This window comes from Clupea harengus, chromosome 13 (genome assembly GCF_900700415.2).
Source record: "Clupea harengus chromosome 13, Ch_v2.0.2, whole genome shotgun sequence".
Taxonomy (NCBI): domain Eukaryota; kingdom Metazoa; phylum Chordata; class Actinopteri; order Clupeiformes; family Clupeidae; genus Clupea; species Clupea harengus.
The window spans coordinates 10,940,774-10,963,712 of NC_045164.1; the positions used below are offsets into that span (position 1 = coordinate 10,940,774).

Below are 22,939 nucleotides of genomic sequence, written 5' to 3' on the forward strand. Positions count from 1 at the left end.
GTGTAAATCTCGGGTACAAATTATGTGTTTATCCAAACCACCACTCCATTTTGTTATTTGGTTGGTGTCTGTTGTAGGTAATTAATGAAATACCAATACATGTCCAAATTGAATGTAGCACACCAGTTCCCACTGATGGAATACGATCTATTTCAGAGCTGTAATGCTACAATGCCTCACTCTCAAACTTAATGGTGTGGTGGGAAGAGAGAGAAAGAGAGAGAGAGAGAGAGAGAGAGAGAGAGAGAGAGAGAGAGAGAGAGAGAAACCCCAGGGGACATGTAATTTTTTTGCAAAGGCAAAAACCTTTGAAACCTATAAAAACAGTGGGTCACCTTATATAGTTGTTTCAGGAAGACAGGCAGGCCCGAGCCAATTTTCCACTGTTCTCCTCTGAGACAGCATGTGTATTAAAGATTACTTTTGCGCTAGTTGCCTCGTGGAGCAATCATGGCCCAGAGTTGTAAAAGACGACTGTCCTGTGTGCCAGAGGTACCACGAGGAGCAGGTAGGAAGCCATCAAGATCCAGAATTGTTTACTGTGCACATCAGTTTCCCAGTTCACTCTCACAGTAATCAAAAGGTGTGAGCGGATGTCTTGGTAATGGTAGACTATTTTGCAGACTGAGCTATAAGGCCAAAAATAAATAAGAATCTCCCAAATGAGGTTCAGATTAGCATGCTTACGGCTAGGAAGTGCCTTAAAGAATTCCTATTCAAAGGGAAGAATAATGACATGTCCAAAGTGCCATCACATAGCAGGGTATGTGCAGTATTTAGAGAACAGGCAGGTTGTTCGTATGCATACTAAACACAGTCGTATTACACTTTGAAATATGCATGTAGATATTTTAACAAGCACAAAGATGTATTGTGAAGATTGTTTAATTACACTTATGGGGCATCCAGATGATGCTTTACTTGCTCCATGAGGACTGTAAACTCACAGACTTCAGAGCATTCCTCTTTTTCTGTGAAAATGAGAATTTCAGCCCAGCATTTACCAAAGGCCAAACATAAATTAAATAAATTGACTAGCAGAGGCGGATGGCCTTTAAGGTTTTTGCACAGCAGGAAAAGAAACACCTTTGTTAATTGCTTCTTCATTAGCAACAATTTGTTTAGCATATTTTTAAGTGCTTTTCACTGAGAGCTAAAGAGCAGACAGAGCACTCATTTCTAAATCATGCAGAAAGAAGTTAAACCATGAATTAACTCAGCCCCAGGGGATGTGAATGGCAAATTGACAGCAGAACAGACATGATTTGTGTCTCAGAGTATTAGACATACTCATTAAAATTCTTTGGAGGTGTGGGTCGGCTTTTTCTAAATGACTACAGTTTTTCCCAGTCATGAATCACTTACTAATACAATACAATACCCACAGCTGATATTCAAACCCACCAACCCACTGAGCTAGATACAGAATTTCTCTCTCCGATTCATACAACACCCTCAAAAATCACTATGAAAAGGCTTAATATCCTGAGGAGGATGTTCTTGTGCAATTTTCTTGAACGCTTTTCAAGGCATCAGCCACCTCACAGAGGGACTTTGGCTATTTGGCAGAGCAAAGCAACGTTGAGAGCTAATCTTAAATTAAGCCTGACAGATCCCAGTTAGCGCAGCACCCAGGGAGCCTGCTGGAAAGTCTCCTGTCAACCTCAGGATGGTACATATCATGCGTATGAATAACGGGTGATACTATTCGGTATTCATTTCACCACTCTGCTTGTCTGCTAGAAGTATTGTCTGTCTGAAAAAAATCAAATCGAAGGGATCTGGAAATCTTTTGCAATCGAAAGTATCCCAGAACCGGAGGAATTTGTGAATCAATTTCTCTTTGCGTTTTGCTTTGTGTTCGCCTGGTGATGTGAGACAGCATCTTCAAGGTCTTGGTCCTTTGTCCTCATGTTCCATAACCAGGCAAAACATGCACACCTATGAATGGACATGTACCTCAAGAAGTCGTATTTCATTGAGGACACATTCCTTTAATGTTGTGCTGTGGCCTTGTGTTACCAAATAGCATGTAAAACCGAGACCCAGATGGTCTGTTCATGAGGCCATGATTGAGCTGTAACAGAAGACTGAAGCCCACCCACAGTACCCAAATAGAGAGAACCATATGTGAAAACATGAATAAAGTAAACTGCAAAACATTTTTATTAGATACAATTTCACCGGCCTTGTGGACGGACTGCAAGCTGACGCTCTGAAAATAAACTGTGAGTCGAGCAAAAAAAGAGAGAAAAGAATAGCAAAAAAAGAGAAAGAGAAAAAAAGATGTAAAAATTCAGTTTACTGAAGGATAATGAGAGTGACTTCCACAGAAACGACTGAACTACCCGCACAGATGTTCAGATGTGAGTGTGTGCACTGGGTTGAATGACTCCTTTCAAATAAAGCAATCATTCACTTGTTTATAATTGAATGCATGGCCCATGGCTGCTTTTCCCACAGAGTGAGAGCATGCATGGGTCCACAATGCTTTTAATATTTATGTTTTTCCTGTTGTTGGTCAAACACATTCTGATAAACAAATTAAAATAAACATAGTGGTAATATACATGTTATATAATTAATGGATTTGAACTTCTGCTATTTTAACTTCAGTTAAGGTTTCGATTGAGATGAAATTACATTGGAAAGCATCTCATCTCACAAAGGTTGCATATATTCAGACCTTTACCCCTCGAGTGCTGTCCTCCACACATGTCTGTGCACATTGTACCGGATCTGAGGTAGGCATGGTCCCAAACAGTTTGTGCATCTGTTTTCCCTATTAGCGGAACATACCTTGGTGTGAGAGCTGGAGCTCAAAACAGAAATGTCAGCAGCACTTTAAAGAACCGTCCAAAACAGTGAAGCCCTTGCTGTAGAGTTTAGGTCCTCCACGGTCATTGCGTGGTACGCTGCCAATAGTGCTCGGTGCACATATGAGATAACTACATGCATGGTGTGGAGCAGGCAGCGAAACACATAAAGAGGCCTTGTTTCAAGGTAAACCATTATGATGGAAGGCTTTAACGCTATTTAATTTAGCAGGCAAAGCCCCCCCTCCCCACCACCAGCCCAGCACTAAAAAGTACTTGCTAAAACACAAAATACAAACACTCTCAGAGGACTCTCGGGAGATGGTTTACAGCTGTTTTGAAAACTGCCGTTTCGCAGAGGGCCCGGGGGGGGGGGGGGGGGGGGGGGGTTGTGTAGGGATGGGGATGGTGGCAGGGGCTCGTGAGGAAGGGTGTGATGATGGGGGCTGTTGGAGAGAGGAGTGTCAGGGTAGCTCTGGCTCATGCCAAGCGCAGGGGGCACTCCCGAGGGGCACCGGTCCAGTGTATTAATCCGCTCTCAGTATGGCAACTGTTACTCGTTGCTTTTAATGTGGTTGTCAGGTTTACGCTGAGCGGGGCCGGTGCGACTCGCAGAGAATTCCTTAAAATAGGAGCCCATTCATGCCGGATCCCGGTGTTATAGAAAGGAAGAAATTTAGCAGAATTGGAAAGAGCCCACGATATTAAACAGTAGATGGGATTGTGAGGTGCCAGCGGTAGCCATGCCGAGCTACAGGCCACAGGAATGCAAATCAGGCCCCGTCGCCAAGAGTTAAGTTAGCAGGTGGCCTCCGCTATTCATCGGACGTCAACGCTCTTTTTTAGATCGAGCCCACATAACATCTGGGCAGACTGGTCACTGGTTTTTAGAAATACAGTCACTCAATGTTCTGACATGCCAAGAGAGAGTGAAAGAGTGAGAAAAAACACGCTATAAAAAGGGGAGTTGGAGTGGGGGTGTGTAGATATCCTGTGTTCAGAAGGGGTCAACCGAGCTGTGTAAATAAATATTAACCTTTCAACTAATGCCCGTGGTTACAGTGATCTCCAAGTCATGGGTCAATTAAAGTAAATTGCTTTATATAGTGAAAATGCAGTCTTTCACATTAGGACAACAGCTAAAAAGAACAGTATTTTGGTTTGTGATAGATGCAACTTCTCTAGTCTATTTCCCTCTCTATTAGTAGAAACTTAGTTAATCTAAGTAGGTTTGATTTCTAATATTACCAACACTAATTTGACCACCCTATAATAGAACATAAAGATAGATCTCAGTGGTTTTAAGAAGCCCTTTTGTTCAAAACAGTGCCTACAGAGTTAAAGACTTTAAATGTTTCCCGTAATTACTTGAAAAATCACTTAAAAGGCAGGTTATCTCTGGAGACCACTGTCTGTCTGCTGAAAGGTTAATCATTGGCAGAGTCAAGAGTTGGAATGACAACTATGTCAATTGTCAGTCTGCAGACAAAAGACAGGTTCTTACTTTATCTAACTAAGATAGGCAGTCGCAGAGAAAATAAACAGAACCCTACATTTGATTGCAGGCTTCCATTGCGTAGCTATTTCAATTACAGAAATTGTGCCCCAGTAGTTATGTCTACTGCTATTTAGTCCATGAAGTAGACTTAAGTGCACATACTGCTATTATAGACACAAGAGAAGTACCTATGCAGTACCTGAAACTCAGAGTTGAAAAACAGAACCATATGACAAACATCCTTCATCTTCTGCGAAAGCTTAAAGTTATCAAATAAAGCTATTATAAATAGTACGTAACCTCATCCATTTCCTAATTAACCAAACAGTCTATTTTGCACACCATTTAGTAACACAGACTACCCAATCTACAATCTTGTGCACATAAATAAAAAACCAGACAACCCTTTTTTTTCAGTCGTAGCGCTCCACACGAGCACGGTCTCATCTCTCAAAGTCAACAAGCGGTTGCAAAGTGTGACTGAGATTAAAATAAGTTTCCTAAGAGAATGGAGGGGTTGTGGTCCAGATCAGGTGTGACTCGCCAGGCTCTGCTCAACATCTGGCCCTCATCTGGGCCACATCCGGCAGCTCTGTGGGTGTTGACTGCCTTCTCACAGAATGAAAGCACTGGCATTGGCGCCATCATTAGAGTGGAGGGTGTTTGGACAGAGAACATCCCTGGGGTGGAGTACGCTCGTGTTTGGTTCATACTCAAACATTTACAATTCTTACGTGGAAGTACTTCAGCTGTACATAAAACACCCATAAACTTTAAATACCAACACATCTTGACACCCCCAAAGCTAGAAGACCTGAGAACTTTCAGCTGGATAGGACTTAACAATGTATATTCAGGGGATGTGAGACAGTAGAAAGAAGCCAAAAAATTCAAGGGAGACTAACAGCAAAAGTGCTTGTCACAAAGGTAATCATTCATGAAAATACATTTAATGCCACAAACAGTAATCCAATAGAGTAGATACAGTAACTTCTTTGACATATATTACTAAAATCTGTACATTTCTGAGACATTTTATTTCATATTTTTAACAGTATAAGTACATGTCCACTGTGTATGTTTCAATCATTGTCTGAAAAAGCTTTCAGGTTTGTTCTTAAATTATCACATTACAATGCAAGATGAGTACTTTTCAATATAATTTTGTCAATCCTGCTTCTGTTTCTTAAAATGATAAGATTGAATGATAATATGATTTTAAAGATAAAAAAGTGACTTAAATAAGATTTAAATATATATCTTTTTTATTTTTAGACATTATTCTATAATAGCCCACTTGCAATTAGCCAATATATAATTTAACTGAACACCTTCAAATAATATAGAAAAAGTGACTTTGATTAATTACTGTAATTGCTTGAGCAGATGGAGAACAGTTTAGTTGTTTGAAATCAACAAAAACACATCACAACATATATCATTCCTTTAAATGATGCCATAAATTTGTGAAGATAACATGCATTGCCCGTCCCTTTTCTGTGCAACACAAATAAACTCCTGGCTGTTTGTGAGTTCCGTTTGTCAACACAGTGATGTTATTTGGGGTCGCTATCTGGGCATGTTGGCAGTGGCAACTTGGCTTTTCTCTAAAATATGTGGTCATTTAATCATGTTCGCCACATGCGCACAATAATCTGACAGATCTCTCATCTAAGTTCTTGTTTATACAGTATATCCTTAAATGCATGTAGATGAAGAAATTTGGCTTGTCCTCGTGCAACACACTCTTCCTCCGAATATCAATACCAACTCCCACTCACAACCCAATTTTCAAATTACCTCTCAACAAACATTTTCCCCTATTAGTATTCTCTGGGCATAGAGGTGACATCTGACTGCAGATTTACCAAAGAATTCAGAGGATTTGGTGAGTGCATTTCACATCTAAGCTTATGTAATTCACTGTTGACCATGGATTTTCATTTTTATTGGCCGGCTGAGACCAGCACACAGCCTTTGTGAATTCCATCAGGTTTGTTTGCAGCTATTGTGATGGTATTAAACATTCCTCTGATGGTGTCAGCCATGCCAGTAAATGAAGAGTATTTGTCTCACAAAGCCGTCCTGTTATAAATGAAATATTTTCTCAATTTTCTCTAATGTCATAAATGCCAAAGAGTTTTGAAAATGGCTTAGGAGAGTAAAAGTAAAATCCATACAAATCCTTCAATAAAACACTTGGGTTGTTTGTATGTCATCTATGACATCATAATTTTCGTTCAACAAACTGAAATAAATGTCCCAGTAGCACTGATAGTAGATAACAACGTCACACCAGATTGGGCAAATTAAAATGTGACATTTCACTTATAAAGCCAAGGTGCTCTATGGACCATAATGTTTGTCCCTAATGTACTATGACATTTAAACTGTGATGGATATTGGTTATCTTTAATGATGTTTCTGAAATACTGATTTCATCTGGGAAAGTTACATTTCGTTTTGTATGATGGACATCTGAGAAAACGGCTAAAACTAATTACAGAGCCACAGAAACACCATTGACGACGCTCATCAATTTTCATTAGTCTCTAGGTACATTAGTGGACTGTGTTACTCTAGAGCAAATGCATGGATTTTCTTTTTTGCGAGCTTTCATTACAGTTCAGAACATAAGGACTGGAGACAAAATAAGAATTTCATAATTAGTTTGACACTTACTGTCATAATGCCATAAAATGATATTTTTGAAAAACTGACATCATTGTGAAGGGGGGAGGGCTTGCATAAATGAGATGTAGTCACAAAGAGAGTAAAAAAACTCCCTGAAATACCTAACTACCCTTAAAGGAACTGGCCTTGTTGAATAAAATAATGAAGATAAAAAATACATCTTAAATGACCTATACGTGTTGGGGCATACAGTACCATATGAACAGTTTTACATGCACACATATCATAAATACTTTAAAGGTGCACTCTGTATCCATCTCACACTATGAGCTACAATACAAACATTTTGCAGTGTTCTAGTTGTATATACTGTCTGTGTGTATATCAATCTCAGTTCCAACAGGTGGACTAGGCCTTCCTGTTTAACAAGATCTCTCGTTGAGAAAATAAGAGTGGAATGGGCTCAATGCTGTGGTTTTTGGGGGATGTTGAGGACAAACATTACGAGGCTGACATTCCAGAGAGGGGCCCGTGTCAGGGGTCAGTAGTGACAGTATCAAAGATCTGTGGGCATTGTGATAATGCTGCTCTGTGAGCATTTCAGTATTAGTGCTCAATTCACATTTACAGCTTTTGGGTCTATCTAAAGTCAAATATTTAAAGTCTCCGCAGGACATGAGGTCCTGCCTGCATCAGTTCTGCTGCATCCTCAGCTAGATGTTAACCATAGCCTTGAGTCTTTTTTCCCCTCTCAGCCACAGATGGATAGAGTACACCAACACACCACTTAACTTCAGTCCCCCTAAAATTACAACATACAGCGGGTGTCCCTATCCTTAAATTGTCTAAAGTACCATTTTTGTTGTTGTTGTTGTTGTTGTTGTAGGGCGGATAATATGTCAACGGATTAACAAGAGCTTTTATTTGAGTCTCAAAGTCATATATTTTACAGTAAAATCATTATCACAAAATAATTGATAATAAATAAGAACATAATAAGTACATAATATACATAATACTGTACATCATACCACAAAACAATCTAGATTGATATGTCTCTGCACTTGTAATGGACTGGAAATAAACAAACAAATAAACAAAAAACAGTATCAACAACAACGACATCTTCAATGGCATCCACACGATCTGACCACCATGTTCCTGTACTTCTTCAAAATGACGTTTGAGTTGTCATCAAAGTACAGCACTGATATGGCATTGAGCTTAGTCGGTGCACAGCAAGGTTTTGGCACATTATCAGGAAACATCAGGTGGACCTTTGAATGGAAAGCAACATGGAGTTGAGCCCTATGATCACCTGTATAATAAAATAACCTGTCTTCTAAAAATGACACATCCATGAGACTATATTCACTCGTGGACATGACTGTAGCTCAGTCTGGAAAAGGTTGACATTATATCACAGGACCTGGCAATTTCCGTTGCCAAGTCTGTAAAGCTGAGCCCTGTTATTATCTTCTGTAATATTTATATTATTTTCTAAAATGACACACGCCTGGTGCTGTGTACACTCACCAGAGTTTGCACAATGGCGTGGTTGGTGGCATTCATGTGTGCGTTCAGTGGAAAAGAGCACTCCCCCTCACAGTAGAAAGCTGCATAGCCCTCCGGTGCGATAATCCAGTTCTACAAAAAAAAAAACACAGGGAGGAACGGAAATGTTGAAAGTGTCATCCGGAACATGTCATTTTTCATCTAAGAAATCTGCAAGGCTTCTGATAAAGAAGCTTAAAAGGCATTATAAGCTTAGCCGGAGTGTTAGCGTCTTACCTGCCAGCCTAGGTCTCTGAAACTGACGTAAAGCTCATGTTTCTTGCAGGCTTGTTTTTGTTCGCTGGTGTTTTGATCTTGCAGGACAGAAAAACAAAACTGATTAAAACCTTAATTTCATTCACATCTTCATTTGGCAATTGCTTTTATCCTCCCTCTGAGCCTTCAGGCATCTCTGGAGGCCCATTCGACACAGTGTTAGGCTATGGTATGCGTGGATATACTGTATGGTAACCTCATTAACACCGCTGGCTCAACCTCTGTGACTCCGATGGCCTCGCACACGTACTGCACCACTTTCACTGTAGCTGTGAAACTCAAAGCACATCCGACTTCACCACTGAGATAGTGCTCCAAAGTTGACCATTTAGCTATTTTTATTAATATAGCAGATGCTTTTTATCCACACCGACTTATAGTGCCGTTTTTCATTTCGTCTTTGAATGCGCAACCTGGGAGCATCAAGCCCATGGCTTTAGTGCTGGGAGCACTTTGCTCTGCCAGTTGAGATACACAAAGCTCCACTCCTTGTCTGGTGACTAGCCAGGACCACTCAAAACATGCCTGTGGCAAGTGGATTCTAAGTAGGCATCCCACTGCTTTGAGTGCCAGAGGGGAAGGCTGAAAACTACACTTTGTAGTTTGGTATAAAAGCCTGACAGGATGTCTTGAGGCCAACGGGTGAAGGAAGTCGATGAAAAATAGAGGCACTGCAGAGGCCATCATCATTTTGATGTTCCAGGAGGCGTGGATGACAGACTACTGGCTGACGTCAGTAAGTTGCTCCCGAAAGAGCTCAGGCCCCAGCACTCAGTCCCTCTGATGTGCTCAAACATTTTGGCCCGGATACTCAGATACATCATCCAGAGCTCCAAAAGGGCTTAAGGGTTTTCACTGCATTGAGTTCGTTCACTTTGTGGAGAGCAAAACGTACAAAGTACACACAGCGTGAGCGTAGGAGTTCCTTGCGGACCACCGCGCGTCTGTGTCCGTGTCATGCAGATGTCTCGGTGGGACACTGTCAATAACTGTTAGCAGAAAGTAACAACAGCTCGAGGCAGAGTCACGCTGGTTTGCACTCTGTGGTTTGACCTACTCCCTGGGCCAGTATGAGACCGTTAACCTATAGTGTCATTCACTGAAGGCCCACATTTTAACACTGTAATGCTCTATACATTTTGCTGTTACGTATTTAGAGTGATTACTGTATGATATTTTATTAGAGAAGGATTTCATGAAGGTAAGATATTCGAATTAAAACGTTTTATCCAGGACTGGACGGCCCTACACATATGCAGATAGTCTCCTGTGATGGAGTCTGAGCAGCCGATGCATTCCTCAGTAGACATAACATCCTGAATTACAAGGTGTAATGGGTAACTGTCAATCAAAAATAGTGTCAGACACAGACACAACCGACATGTTCCAAACTTCCATGCTTTTCATTACACAATTTCATTACACAATTTTTTCACAGAGAGCTGTAGTTTGTAGTCCCACTCCTATAATTGCAATGTCTGCTACCAGTAACACAGCAAGGTAAAAATGCTTCCTAATGACCTACCTCCATTTTTGGGTGCCTGTGAGGATTTCTGTTGCGACCGTGCTTTATTTCGATTGTTATTCTTCTTCTTGCCTCCGGTGGCTCTTACAGAGCGAAGCAAGACCTCACTGGCTTTGAAAAATGCCACGAGAAATGGCTGTTTAGATTGTGGACCGCTTCTTCCAATGATGCCAGCAGACTTCATGTTGATACTTCTTCCTTCATCAGAAAACAGAGAAATGGTTCTCAGGTGTATATATAGACTTAAAGTCACATTAAGCACTAATTTGCCACTCTCTGAGGTATGTTTTTCTGAGCAACTACTGAGCAAATTATTTTGTATTGTATATGGTCATATGAAGGAGAGTTAAACACATCTATGTTTCCAAATAACCATCCAGGCTATGCACTATGCCATTTTGTTCTTTGGGTTGAAAAACCTCACAAATGATACAAAAGCATTCACAGCATGACATTGCCAACAATATCACTATAAGATGCCAGTTAGCATGTTCGCAAGCTTTTATCAGTGCCAACTGGGCTGTTGGAGGTGTTTGCAAGGGTTTTGCATACATTTTAGGTAGGTAGCTTGCTAGTTTTAGAACCAAACTCCATAATGCCACTTGTAGTGAGGGTTTGGAATGGGCTAGAGAGTTTAGCCCCTCGGTTGGGTATATTCAGTCTTGATATTCATTTAATTGAATGCGTGAGTACATTTGAAATGACCTCATATGCACATGTTTCCCAAAGAAAGCAAATATAAACATTAAATATAATGATATTCTATACAAACTTCCCACAGTCAATAGAAAGAGGTGGGAGAGAAGAGGGGAGGAGGGCGTAGCACAGCATACCATAAAGCCACAAGGACCCAGGTTCGAGTCTGGCCTGAGGTCACCTCTCGAGCCTTTCTCCCCATCTGCCGCCCACCCACCTACCGTCTAATCCTCACTGTTCTGTCAATATAGCCAGGAAAGGCCAACAAATATAAGTTTGATAAGATTGATTGGCTGATTGAGTAGTTGGTTGGTGATTCATAGACATTTGGGATTAGCATGTGGTAGAGCCTCAGCTGCCTTTAACCTCAGTGAAACCAAATCATTTCCTTGTTAATAGAAAAGAAATCAACAAAGCTGCTGCACTCCTGTGGGAGCACTTCTTAACAATATCAGACTGTAACGATCTACAAATATTGAGATTAGATTTTACGCCTCAATTCCTGTAAATCTCATTATGTTTCATTTGCAGAAAAATCACGAGGGGCTCATTAACCTTAAGAAAACTTGGTATTATATTTCACTCAGAGGTGAGAGGGTTTTTTGAATGGGAAATGTAGGCTGACATGTGGACTAAAAATATACTACCTTTGTCCTAAAGGGAAAATAGTATCTTTTCATAGAAGCGAAGGTGGTATCAAGTATGTATGTAAACAGAGGCTATTTCACATGAACTCCCTTGAGTAAAACATGCGTCTGCTCTGACTGAAACACTGTGTAGTACTACTCACATATGGTTAACATGACAGCGGGTTCTAAAACTAGGTGCAAATCCAGTTCTCAATTGAGACATTTTGAGGGGCAGGACAAGATATCACTTGTAATGCAACAGTGGTACAGTGGTAGAGAAGTCGTTTAGTAATCAGAAGCGTCCTTGAGCAAGACACTGAACCCCTAATTGCTCCTGATGTGCAGTGTGCCATCAGTGTAAAATGTATACATTGTAAGTCGCACATATGTAAGTCGCTTTGGATAAAAGCGTCTGCTAAATGACTAAATGTAAAATGCCGTTGGGAAGTGAACATAAATTATAAATGTAAATCAATTTAAGTAGGAAGAAACTACTACTGTCTTAATATTGAGATCATCTAAACGTGGACTGTAAAGCAAAATACCACCACTTAAATGGAGATTTAAACTACCAATACATCAACCATTCTTAAACAAATACACTTTAAAAGACTCCCGATCTATCCAGCCTGACCCACCCATTAAATCATGGTAAACAAGCATTTGACAGCAAGAATCCTAATGCCTTATTTTGAGGAATCCACATGTCTGTCTAGTCAGTGATCTGTGATATCAGTGTGGCCTTGTTTTAACCTTCAGTGCACGGGAGCAACTGCCATACAGTGGCTTCAGCTGCTGAACCATACAAACGGGATCTCCTTTAAGTACATGAAATCATTTTCTGCACCATTTCACTCATCATCAGCTATGGGCTGTAAAAAAAGACAGACATCTGCGCTGGTGAAAATTGTCTTGTCTTTTTCACGTCAACTCAGACAGAGACCACTCTGAGTGATGGCTTAAGTTCTGCTTCTATGGAGGACGGGGAATAGGGACTTTAACAACATCGACTTTTCTCACCACAAAAAGTTTCTTTTGCCTTGCTGCACCTGAAAGGGTCTAATTGTCTGGTTCTCTCTGTATTTACTGTAAACAAGAGGTGTGCTTAGATGGACTGTACAAATGGAGGGTACAAAGTAAAAGAGTAATATCACTTCAAGCTGTCAGCAGCCACTGACAGCAGTTATTCTCACACAAGCATTCACATGGTAACACTATGAGGGATTTGGTCTCTTGTTTTTCAGATAGCGGGAAGACGAAGTACATGACTTCAATATAAATGAATACTGTCTCAATCTGCTGGCAAATTCTTGACATGATCAGTCCTCTTTTGGTAGGGATAAACATTGCTCAGTTGTTTCATATAACCTTCATTTATTCATCATGCACGAATGATGAAACAAAACTAAAATACATTTTCCATAAAGTCATCAAAGACAGTGTCTTCAAAAGAGAAGCGAAAAATGTTTCTATTCTTCCTTCCTCAGTGCAGATTATACTTGCTAACAGACTCCCTCTCTTACTATCGTCCTGTCTATGGATGCCCTATAATAACAGTGGCTATTTTTAAAATAGATTGCAACCACATCTCCCTTGAAATGGCTCCAAATGAAAATCTTGACTTGTGTGAGGTACATGAATTAAAAGAAAACATACACAAGGGGCGTACTGTTTGGGTTGTCCTCATGACTCACCAGAAAATAGCTGCTCTTCAGTCATCATTACATGCTGTGGTTTTTAAAAAACAAAGGCATGGGACTCATCAAGAACCAAGAGGGAACAGGCCAAACATTTCATGGATGAGACCAAAATCCCTTTCTGACATCTCATGCAAAGACTAAACAGAAACAGGACACCTGCACGATCACAAGGCCTTCAGTACACAACAGTGCCCTCGTCTCTGTGGGGCCATCCAAGACCTGCCGTGGATCGCCAAAATCACAGACAGTTGTGAATTTATCATTTATAACATGTTTTTCGTGTACATCCATACCTATGATAACGTTTAATTTATAAATTACATACGATAAGACAATAAATAATAGTGAAATAAAACACTTTTACATACTAAAATGTATGTCAATGTGGTCTCTCTCTCTCTCTCTCTCTCTCTCTCTCTCATGAACGGGATTCTGATGTTTTTGCTTAACCCTCAACGGAAATGAAAAGTATCTAGTACATGTTTTTCCCTTTTCCCTTACTTCATTCCTTCCATCCTTCCTTTTGTTACATCCTAGCCCCTCCCTCTGATAAAAACATAAAGGAACCAAGGACAGAAGGCAACGAGGAGGATGGAAGAACCAAGGACAGAATGCAACGAGGAGGATGGAGGAACCAAGGACAGAAGGCAACGAGGAGGATGGAAGAACCAAGGACAGAATGCAACGAGGAGGATGGAGGAACCAAGGACAGAAGGCAACGAGGAGGATGGAGGAACCAAGGACAGTCATACATTAGGAATGAGATGTGCTTAAGGACATGAGTCATATATGAAGCACGACAGTGTGGAAAGGCTACTTAGAGGGGTGCAGAATTTAAAACTGAACCATTTATTTTTGGAATTTTCCAATATTTTTGGGCCGTGGTCAACCGCGGATAGTGAAAACCACTGTACTTCCTTCCTAAGGAGAAGATTAATGTGGCTATTACCAAACCTTTCATGGCCCAGTCATTAGCCAAGGTTGGGGTTGGTAACATATGGGGTAGGTTTTACTATATGGTAAAGTAAGGCATTTTAAGGTATAATGTATATATAAGTTAAAGCATGAGGTTTTGTTCATAGTTTGTAAAGTAATTCCGTAAAGGCTGTCATGGTCATGAAAGTGTTACATTAAGGTGCTATCCTCAAACTGTCCATGAACAGGCATATTTTTGCAAGCAAAATAAAGATCATAGATTCAACAAGATCACAGATTAAAATACCATCTTACTTACCATCCATGGTCTCTACACAGAGCTGGAGCCCCATGTTCTGCTGAGGATTTAACATCCAGTGGTTACTCGTGGCTGTGATGTCAAAGACCAGCCACCCACCATCCGAGGCCTTGATTTTCTTAAAATCAAGCAAGAATGTTTCTGAATCTCTAGTAACAGAAAAAAATAAACACATATTTTTCGGTGAACCATAAGCTAATCAGACATGTCAAATGTGGACAGTGGAAAGTATCAAGAAATAACTACATATTGATCAGTCACAAATCACAACATTGCACTGTTATACCAATAGATATTATGTAATACCAACTAACAGCAGTATTTGATATCTGATCTGACGTGTTTATAACATGGCTGGGAGTTCAAGCTAAGTATTGCTATGCTTTGCAGCTTTAACAATAAAATACTGCTGGTGTAAAACTGGCAATGTGGAAAAAATATATCCTGTAAATCCATTAAGGATTTGTAAATGAGGACACTAATAAATTCATCAAGGCAATTTTGCTACAACTTTGACATTAACTCGGACACACCAGAATGAGCAAAAAGATCACTAGCCTGCACAAAGTAAACTCCAAAACGATTTATTCGAAATGTCCCGAACGAATGTCTTGTCTTATTCTCTGAAAAGGTTAGGCCAAAAAGAAACATCCACTCTATATATCACACACCTTTCGAGCCCTGGCCCGTCCCCTGCTGCGATATGAGACACTTTAACACCTCCCTTTATGAGAGCTCCTGTGGGGAGGACTTGAGAATTGGGTGCTGAGGTGTGAAGCGCTAAATAACATTTATCAAAAGATGACGAAAGAGAGAGAAAAAAAAACATCATCATGTTTCAGGGGCGAGAGGGAGCGAACGTGTGAAGGCTGGAGACCTCGGTCGTCTCTTAAAAAAAAACAGACCCAGCGACTGACCCCCCCCCCCACTCCCCCTTCACCATCCGTCCCTCCCAGGGGCCTCTCGGAGGCAGGAGTTCATTGAGAGCGACCTCTCACGGGCCCCTGGAGGACCATATCTCCACTGAAATCTCCCATGCACATATTTGCCCCTGTGAGTGCAGGCCCAGGTTTAAGTGCGCCCCTGTGTGTTCTGCTATGTCACCCCGCTACGTCTACCCCCCGACCCCCACCCCACCCAGTCCAGAGCAATGTTAAGAGGAGCAGGTGGGCAGTGGGCAAAAGAGAGCGGCCCTTAGAAGGCCTGGGACCTCGGCCTTAAGGGGCCTCGATTGGGGCCAGATGGCCGGCTCCGAGATGCAAGCGCTTTGACAGCGATGCGGTGATACAGGGGTGGTGATGGCTGACGGACTTCCACGGGGTTGGCAGGACGCTCCGTAAGTGGGCCACCGGCAACCAAGACTGCTAATGGAAACGGTTTATCTGTGGGTGGGCGCTATCAGAACTCGGGGAACTGGTGAGAGTGAGGCAGAGCAGAGAGAGAGAAAGACCTAAAGTAGGGGAGAGAGGAAGACAGGAAGAAAGAAAAGAGAGAGAGAGAGAGAGAGAGAATGGGTAATGGATTTGGCTCTTGAGGCTAATGTGCTTTGAGAGCCAAAGGAAATGCAGCTGCGGTGAGAATCCTGATGTTTTAGTCATGTAAAGTTTTTAAACAGCTTCATCAAAGACACGGCACCGTCTGGGTCACTTATGGTGCTGCACTATACTGACCTATTCGGACACTCAGTGCTATCATGATGAGGTATCTTTTAGGTTGCTGTGTTTCTTTATTCTTTTTGTTTGGTCTGCAGTAACTACTACAGTGGGCATCGGTCTAGCCCTCCCATAGTGCTGAGGCCTTGCTAGATTCCAGACAAGATCTCCCACTAAATTGTATTTTGAAAACATGCCCAGTAGTAACTACAATAATGTCATTTTTCTTCAGCTCTCCTCAGTCCTCTTTGATGGGAGATTTCAATCAGTGTCAGAATAACCCATCACACCCCCTCTGCATACACCCCACCCCCCAAATCCTCAACGACAAAACTTCCCATCTGTGTTTTAATAACAAAGTCTGCGCTGCCGACTGTTTTATGGCTGCTCTCTTTGTCAGTAAAGCCGACGAAAAGGATCCGTTTACATCAACAGGAGATTATTTGAGGTCTGTGGGAGCTGCTTCAGAACAACGTGCCCGGGCCCCTCGCGTTCCCAATCACAGAGGTGAGTTATGCTTATTTATGTCCTCTTTGTCATTTATACGCTTCTACCTTCTGAGGTGTCTTTCGCAATGTCAAATAATGCCTTGTATAAACGAGTGCTGGGTCATATGTCTCTCTCTGGCTGAGGTACATTTCCTTTGTTTGCGCAGTACGTGTGGGCCGATAGCGTTACAGCCACCTGCCTGACTGAATGCTGGAAGCCTTCCAGAAGGCATGACAGAGACAGCACTGTAGGTCAGAATTTTTCACTAAAGGATGATGACTGTGTTACAGAATGGTGTGCTGAAACCTTATCAGAACAATACAACCATATATTGTGATGACTGTGTTCCAAGACAAAGCTCTCTGTGTGCAAGGACATTGAAATGCATCTTTTGTTGAAATCTTCTTTTGCTTCTATCTACTCTATTCTACTGTTTATATCTGTCCTCCGTGCTAAGCTTACAAGAAAACTACATTGTTGAGGAGTTAGGGAAAACACATGTGAAGGCCATTGTCACCATTTAAATGGTGACAAATTACACCCTTAAAACGTCCTGAAATGAGCCATCTAATCGCCACGAGGGGGAAGAGTCCAGACAGATTCCAGACACACGCTAGTGTAAACAGGATGTCCTTTTATTTTCTGCATGATTGCCTGCCTAAAGTGTTTTACAGAACAGCCCACGGTTTTAAAGGGCTATTTCAAAGGTTCCAACAGAGAGAGAGAGAGACGGAAAAAAAACCCCACAGATGTCACCGTCGGGAGGACAGGATGCCCCTCAGGTAGGTCAGTTCCACGGCTCAACTCAGAACTGAACACCCAATAGGGGAACCAGGGCGGCATAAGGTATGCTCAAGCGCTTAGAAAGTGTAAGGTTCCACGTGACGGTAAGAGCCGTCTCACATAAAGAGGCAAGTCTGAATGCCAATAAACAGTAACTAAAGGGGTTATCCGAGACTGGTCTGCTGAGTAGTGGGATTCTTTTATCTCATTCGGAGAGAACAAGTCGACTGTAAACCATAAACCGCTGAGCGTTCAGTGGACATTTCATCACCATGGGCATCAAAAAGCCTGACTTTCAACCGCAAAGAAATGAGGGCCAAAACTGTTTTGTATTATAAAAACACAACACGCCAAGCCAACACCAAGAGAATAAAAGTATCACCAACATTTGTTACAGTTTCATGTCTTTCAAATAATGCTATATGTATAGAAGTATACTGTGTACAGGAGTATTAAAAAAATGACTGTTGCAATGTAATGTAATGTAATGCAATGTAATGTTTGTAGCTATGAAATCTTGCTTTCTTTATGAGTAGGAGATAAAGCATTTGCTTGCGCTTACTTGTTTTGGTATTCCTTGATGACCTGGTGTATAGAGACCTTGAGGGTGATGTTCTCATAACGAGCATGGCCGTGGTCTTTGTAGATGCGGAATTCGGCGGCAGTCAAAGCTTCCCCGTCAGGAATCTGAGTGAGGTCAAAGCGGAACTCCTTAAAGTGTCTCCGCTGGTGTGAGAATTCCTTGTCCCTTTCCACTGGGGGTGAACAACACACATTGAAGGGTGTGAAATGGTAGTAATACAGCTACTAACAGTACAGCTTCCTTTTCAATAGCCTGTCAGTTTCCCAACCTTGGAGGTATCATCAGGGAATCTTCCACTACACACACACACTACTGCACAGACAGTTATCAGTCGAAAGCTTAAGCCTTCAAAAAGCCATTTATCAAATGGCTTTAACATTCCTCGGCTAATCTAAACATTTGGACTACCAACAAAAGCAGTCCTCAGTCCATGAAATCTCCCTGCTGAACACAGGTAGCCACCTCTGGACAGGCCCTCCACTGTGAGCATTTCATAGTCTTTTCCAACCCCATGATGAATGAGCTGTCAGTTAGGAAAAACAGGCCAATTTCGATTTATGACACTAGCCTTCGTTCCTCACGTTGAGAAAAAAAGGATCAGACAGACCTCTCTGAAATGATTTGTTCAACAATATTGACTCCCTGTCCAGGGAAATTTGGAAGTCAACCTTTGTTGTTTCTTTGAACTAATAATCTAAAACCCGTCTGAACCAATAAGAATGAGATCCCTGTCCCACGGGAGACATTCATCTACAAAGCGCTGAATTCAGGCTGTCAAAATCAGACAGAAAAATTCATATTCATGGGAGAGATACATGATTAGATTCTGCCATAGACAGTATTTATCAGGGGTTCGTATTCAGTATCAAGAGACACACTGACATAAAAGCGGTATGTAATAATTCCATATGACGCACTCAACCCTAAGCTCTTAAAACATACACACACCTCCTACAAGAGGAGAAAAACACACACACAATGAGGGTGAAGAGTGATGAAAAGCCCTACTAGGTGATGGAGGGCATTTGTGTTCCGGCACTGCTAAAAGATAAAAAAGGAGAAACCAGGGTCCATTTCAGTCAAAGTTTATCTACAGTGAAAGTCTGTGGTTACTTAACACGCGCAGGTCAGAGGTCGAAGCATTGCTCTACCGGACAGGCACACTCTGCCTCCAACCACCGCCTCTAATTAGAAGCAGAGGTGGTGGCGTACATGGGGTGGCAGGCGAGAGATAACGGCAGATTAATTGGGGATTGCATCACACATCAGAAAAAGGGGTCAGCACCCTGGACCACTCACCGGCGGGGCCCCGGCCTGGCTCGGGGACAAAAGAACTTCGGCTGAAGTGGCTCGGTCGAAAAAATATTTGATGGCATCTTAAGTAAATGTTTATGCGAGCTTACATTAGAGCATTGTATTTCAATAACACTGTCCAAGCATGTTGCAGAGCATATTCAGATCACTTCCTTAATGTAAACAAGGACAAACACATGTCACAAAGTATCATTTTACATGTTTGAATTAGTGTACAGAGCTCAGATTGTGATGGAAAAAAAGGGGGACGATAGTTTGAATTTACTTTTTTTCACAAGACTTTGTTTAAATAATATCATAAAAATGTTTGATTAAGAGAAGGGTGTAATGTACGGGCCAGTTGCCTGTGATTGTCTTGAAATTAAAAGTGCTATGCTTTCAAAGAAAACAGTGTACATGCCCTGCTGCTCTTAAGTAAAAACAGATGGCAAATTGTCAAGGTGAAGGCTTTTACCTCCTGCGTTACCTTAACGATTGATATTTCCATCCTTTAATACCGTCCATTAAGATTCAATTTCGGTAAAATCTTTCTTTGATCATCCAATATTTAAAGTGTCCTCGTTCAGTGCCCTCCTACACAAAATCCACAAAAAGGGTCAACAACCATTGCAACAGAGCTACACTTTGGGGGGGTCCTTGCTAGTTCAACAAGCCTAATGTATATGGACAAGCACCACAACCCCTCTTAATGGACGGAGAACAAACAGCAATATCCAGCTATAAATGACCCATTTACAGGTATACAAAGCTACTTCTTTTTACGGCTTACCGCCATGTGGGCCCATGTGGGAGGAAAAAAAACAGGCTTCACTCAACCTCTTTCCTTTCTTTAACAACAGGAAGTAATTAAGCCAAATTATCCCCAGGTCAGACAGTCATTCGATAAGTTTGTATGAACTGTTGGGTGAAAGGTCACGGCTACTGAACCTGTAGAGTGTTAATCACGCTTATCACCATGCTGGTCATTTAAAACATGCACAGCATTTCATCAATGTTAAAATAATGCTGGTATCACTCACGCTGTAGTTTTTCTTTCAGCAAACATAGCTGGCCTCTCGCTAAAGACGGAGAACAGTAAAGTCATAAAGTAGCAGGCAACTAGTGATTACGCTGCGAAAGTAAATTGGAGGGTTGTATTTTAAAACTAAGTTTGCTACTTCAAAAATATGTTTTCCTCGTATGCTAATGCTATAATTATATATTTTAGACTGTTTTTCTCACAATTTTTTACAGGAAAGACTATACTGAGAACTTTACAACTTGACATTTTTATGCTGCTATCAAAAAGGGTCCTAGTACTTCAGAAAAGCAAAGACAACTGCAATAATCATTCACAAAATAAGATAGATAGAAGACTGCAGGTAACGTTATCAGTTGTATCCTGCCCTTTTTCATTTCCATATTGTTGATATTAATAAGAAATATACTATGAAGGAAGACTACAAATTGTTACTATTCTGTCAATGTGGATCATAACATCCTAGACTTCACCGCACACATCTAATTTTACTGTATGTTTCACAGACAGTTGATACAAGTATTAGGGCACATAAGAGCTGCTATTTGTTTGTATTGCTTGTATCACAAACAAAACGTACACCAAAAAGTTTGAGTAACCTCAGAAATAATGCTAGTGGGAAAAAAGCTAATGACTGTAGTAGCCTGTGGTGAATTAGACTTTATAGGGATATTTTGAGGCACAAAAGGGAAATTACAATGGTAAGTGCAGTTATCTGTTCCTTACTACAGACAATGCTCTTGGTCTGACACAACAATCATACTTCATATTACTCTGATTGAAAAGTTGATCTACAGTTTTTCACAAATGGGATAAGACCAAAAGTTAAATTGAAATATAAATGTATGTGATACAATGTATGTGATAATTTAACTAACTAATTTGTACTGTTTACTACAGTAACTTCTGAGGGAATACGTGCATATATAAGCTATTGGAATTTTTTTAAACCCCAAACAGAAACATGGTTAAATGAGTTCCTAAGACTTTTCACAGTGCTGTGTTTTAGAATCAAGGTAACATTTTGAGGTAACATTTGGAGCTAAGTTTCTTACATTGCTTCTCTGCACAAGTTTAGTGCGCAAGTGCCAAATATCAGAGGTTTGTAGCTTGATCTCAACAATGTTCCTTCAATAGAATTATACAGGAAAAATAGATTTGAACAAATAATAAGGAGTGTTCCGCAATTGATTAAATGTATGGCCTAGATGTAACCTGTGTATAGAGATGACAACACCAAAAGACCTCTATCGCTGATTGCGCTTATATTTACATAACCTATAAATTACTTATTCCTTGTCAGATCCATTTTACAAAACATACATGGACAGTTATAGCTTTTGCGCGTAAAGACGCACGAGTGAATTTTACGGGGACATACGAACATGAAGCATTTTTGTCACCACATACTCACCTAAGTTCACGAAACTCATGACCATGTCGGCGTCGTTCAGAAAGCTGGTGTCGTGAGAAGTTGCTAGACGCGGACTTGGGCTCGTGAGGGGGGCCGCGCGGTATGACTGTGCCACGCGAGTATATCCATGTGGAGAGCTGTAGTACCCTTTGCGCGAGTTTCCATGAGCTTTCCCACTGAAACCTTTGCTTGTGCCCTCAAGTATTCCGTCTTCCTCCTCAGTCGCCATGGCATTATACAAGTCAAGCATGAACAGAGGAGCAGATGATGCCTGTTTTCCTGGGGAAAAGGGCCTTGGACAATGTGGCAAACCCAAAATCGACAGAATTTCTCTTTGAATCTCTCTTCTTTCGTGGTTACGCAACCTTCTGTAAATAAAACTGGAATGCACATGGTTGTCTCCCAAACCACAGTAAACGCACTGAAGAAAACCAAGGCAACTCCACAGTAGTCCAAATGTGGCCTGGTCAAATTGTGTCAACGCTTTCATCTTTATTCGTGCTAAAAATAAATCTATAATCTCTTCCCGACTTCCATGACAGTACAAGAACCATAAGTTACAACTTTTATAATCCCCCTTCAAATAATATCGAAGGTCAGGTCCTCACATCCCAAATTAGTCAGGTTTCTCCCAAAATATGCCGTCTTTCGCCTGATTCCAGTGACGCCTCAGATCACCTGCAGAATGTCGGAGTCTAGTACAGAGCTGCTGTCCCCTGACTCCAGGATCCCATCTTTTCCTGCAATAAGTTTGTCTAAGTTACAGCACATCACTCAGTGGTTCGTCTCTAAAGTGCCTTTAAGCCTTTAAAAATCTTCTCCTAGGGCTATGGCCTACACTTTAATTTGTAGGTGCAATAATAAAGACTATTCAAACGGGGCATCAAAACAGGTAGCTTGAGCCTGATGAGGAGTAAGAGAACCCAGCACACACAACAGCTGAAGTTTTTGAGCCAGCGAACTTCATCCCTGGGAAATGTGTCGACACCAGTAGTCCATCCCACACAGGGGTTTTTGGTATCTACCTCCAGCGGCCGCAATAAAACTTCGGTGACATGAGGATGAATACGCATCTCTACTGTGAAAGGGGAGACACTTGAAATCTGAAACCGCTGCTAATTAGT

General features: G+C 41.2%; 1 protein-coding gene across 1 annotated transcript; it reads right to left on the reverse strand.

The window, feature by feature from the left end:
• Nucleotides 1–5,245: 5,245 nt before the first annotated feature.
• bmp5 (bone morphogenetic protein 5) lies at nt 5,246–22,807 on the reverse strand. Its single transcript, XM_012840394.3, has 7 exons — nt 21,816–22,807; nt 18,049–18,241; nt 14,563–14,711; nt 10,304–10,501; nt 8,740–8,816; nt 8,485–8,595; nt 5,246–8,225 (listed from the first exon to the last, which is right to left on the reverse strand). The coding sequence occupies exons 1-7, from the start codon at nt 22,303–22,305 to the stop codon at nt 8,076–8,078; spliced, it is 1,368 nt and encodes a 455-aa protein (XP_012695848.1). The 5' UTR covers nt 22,306–22,807; the 3' UTR covers nt 5,246–8,075.
• Nucleotides 22,808–22,939: the final 132 nt, after the last annotated feature.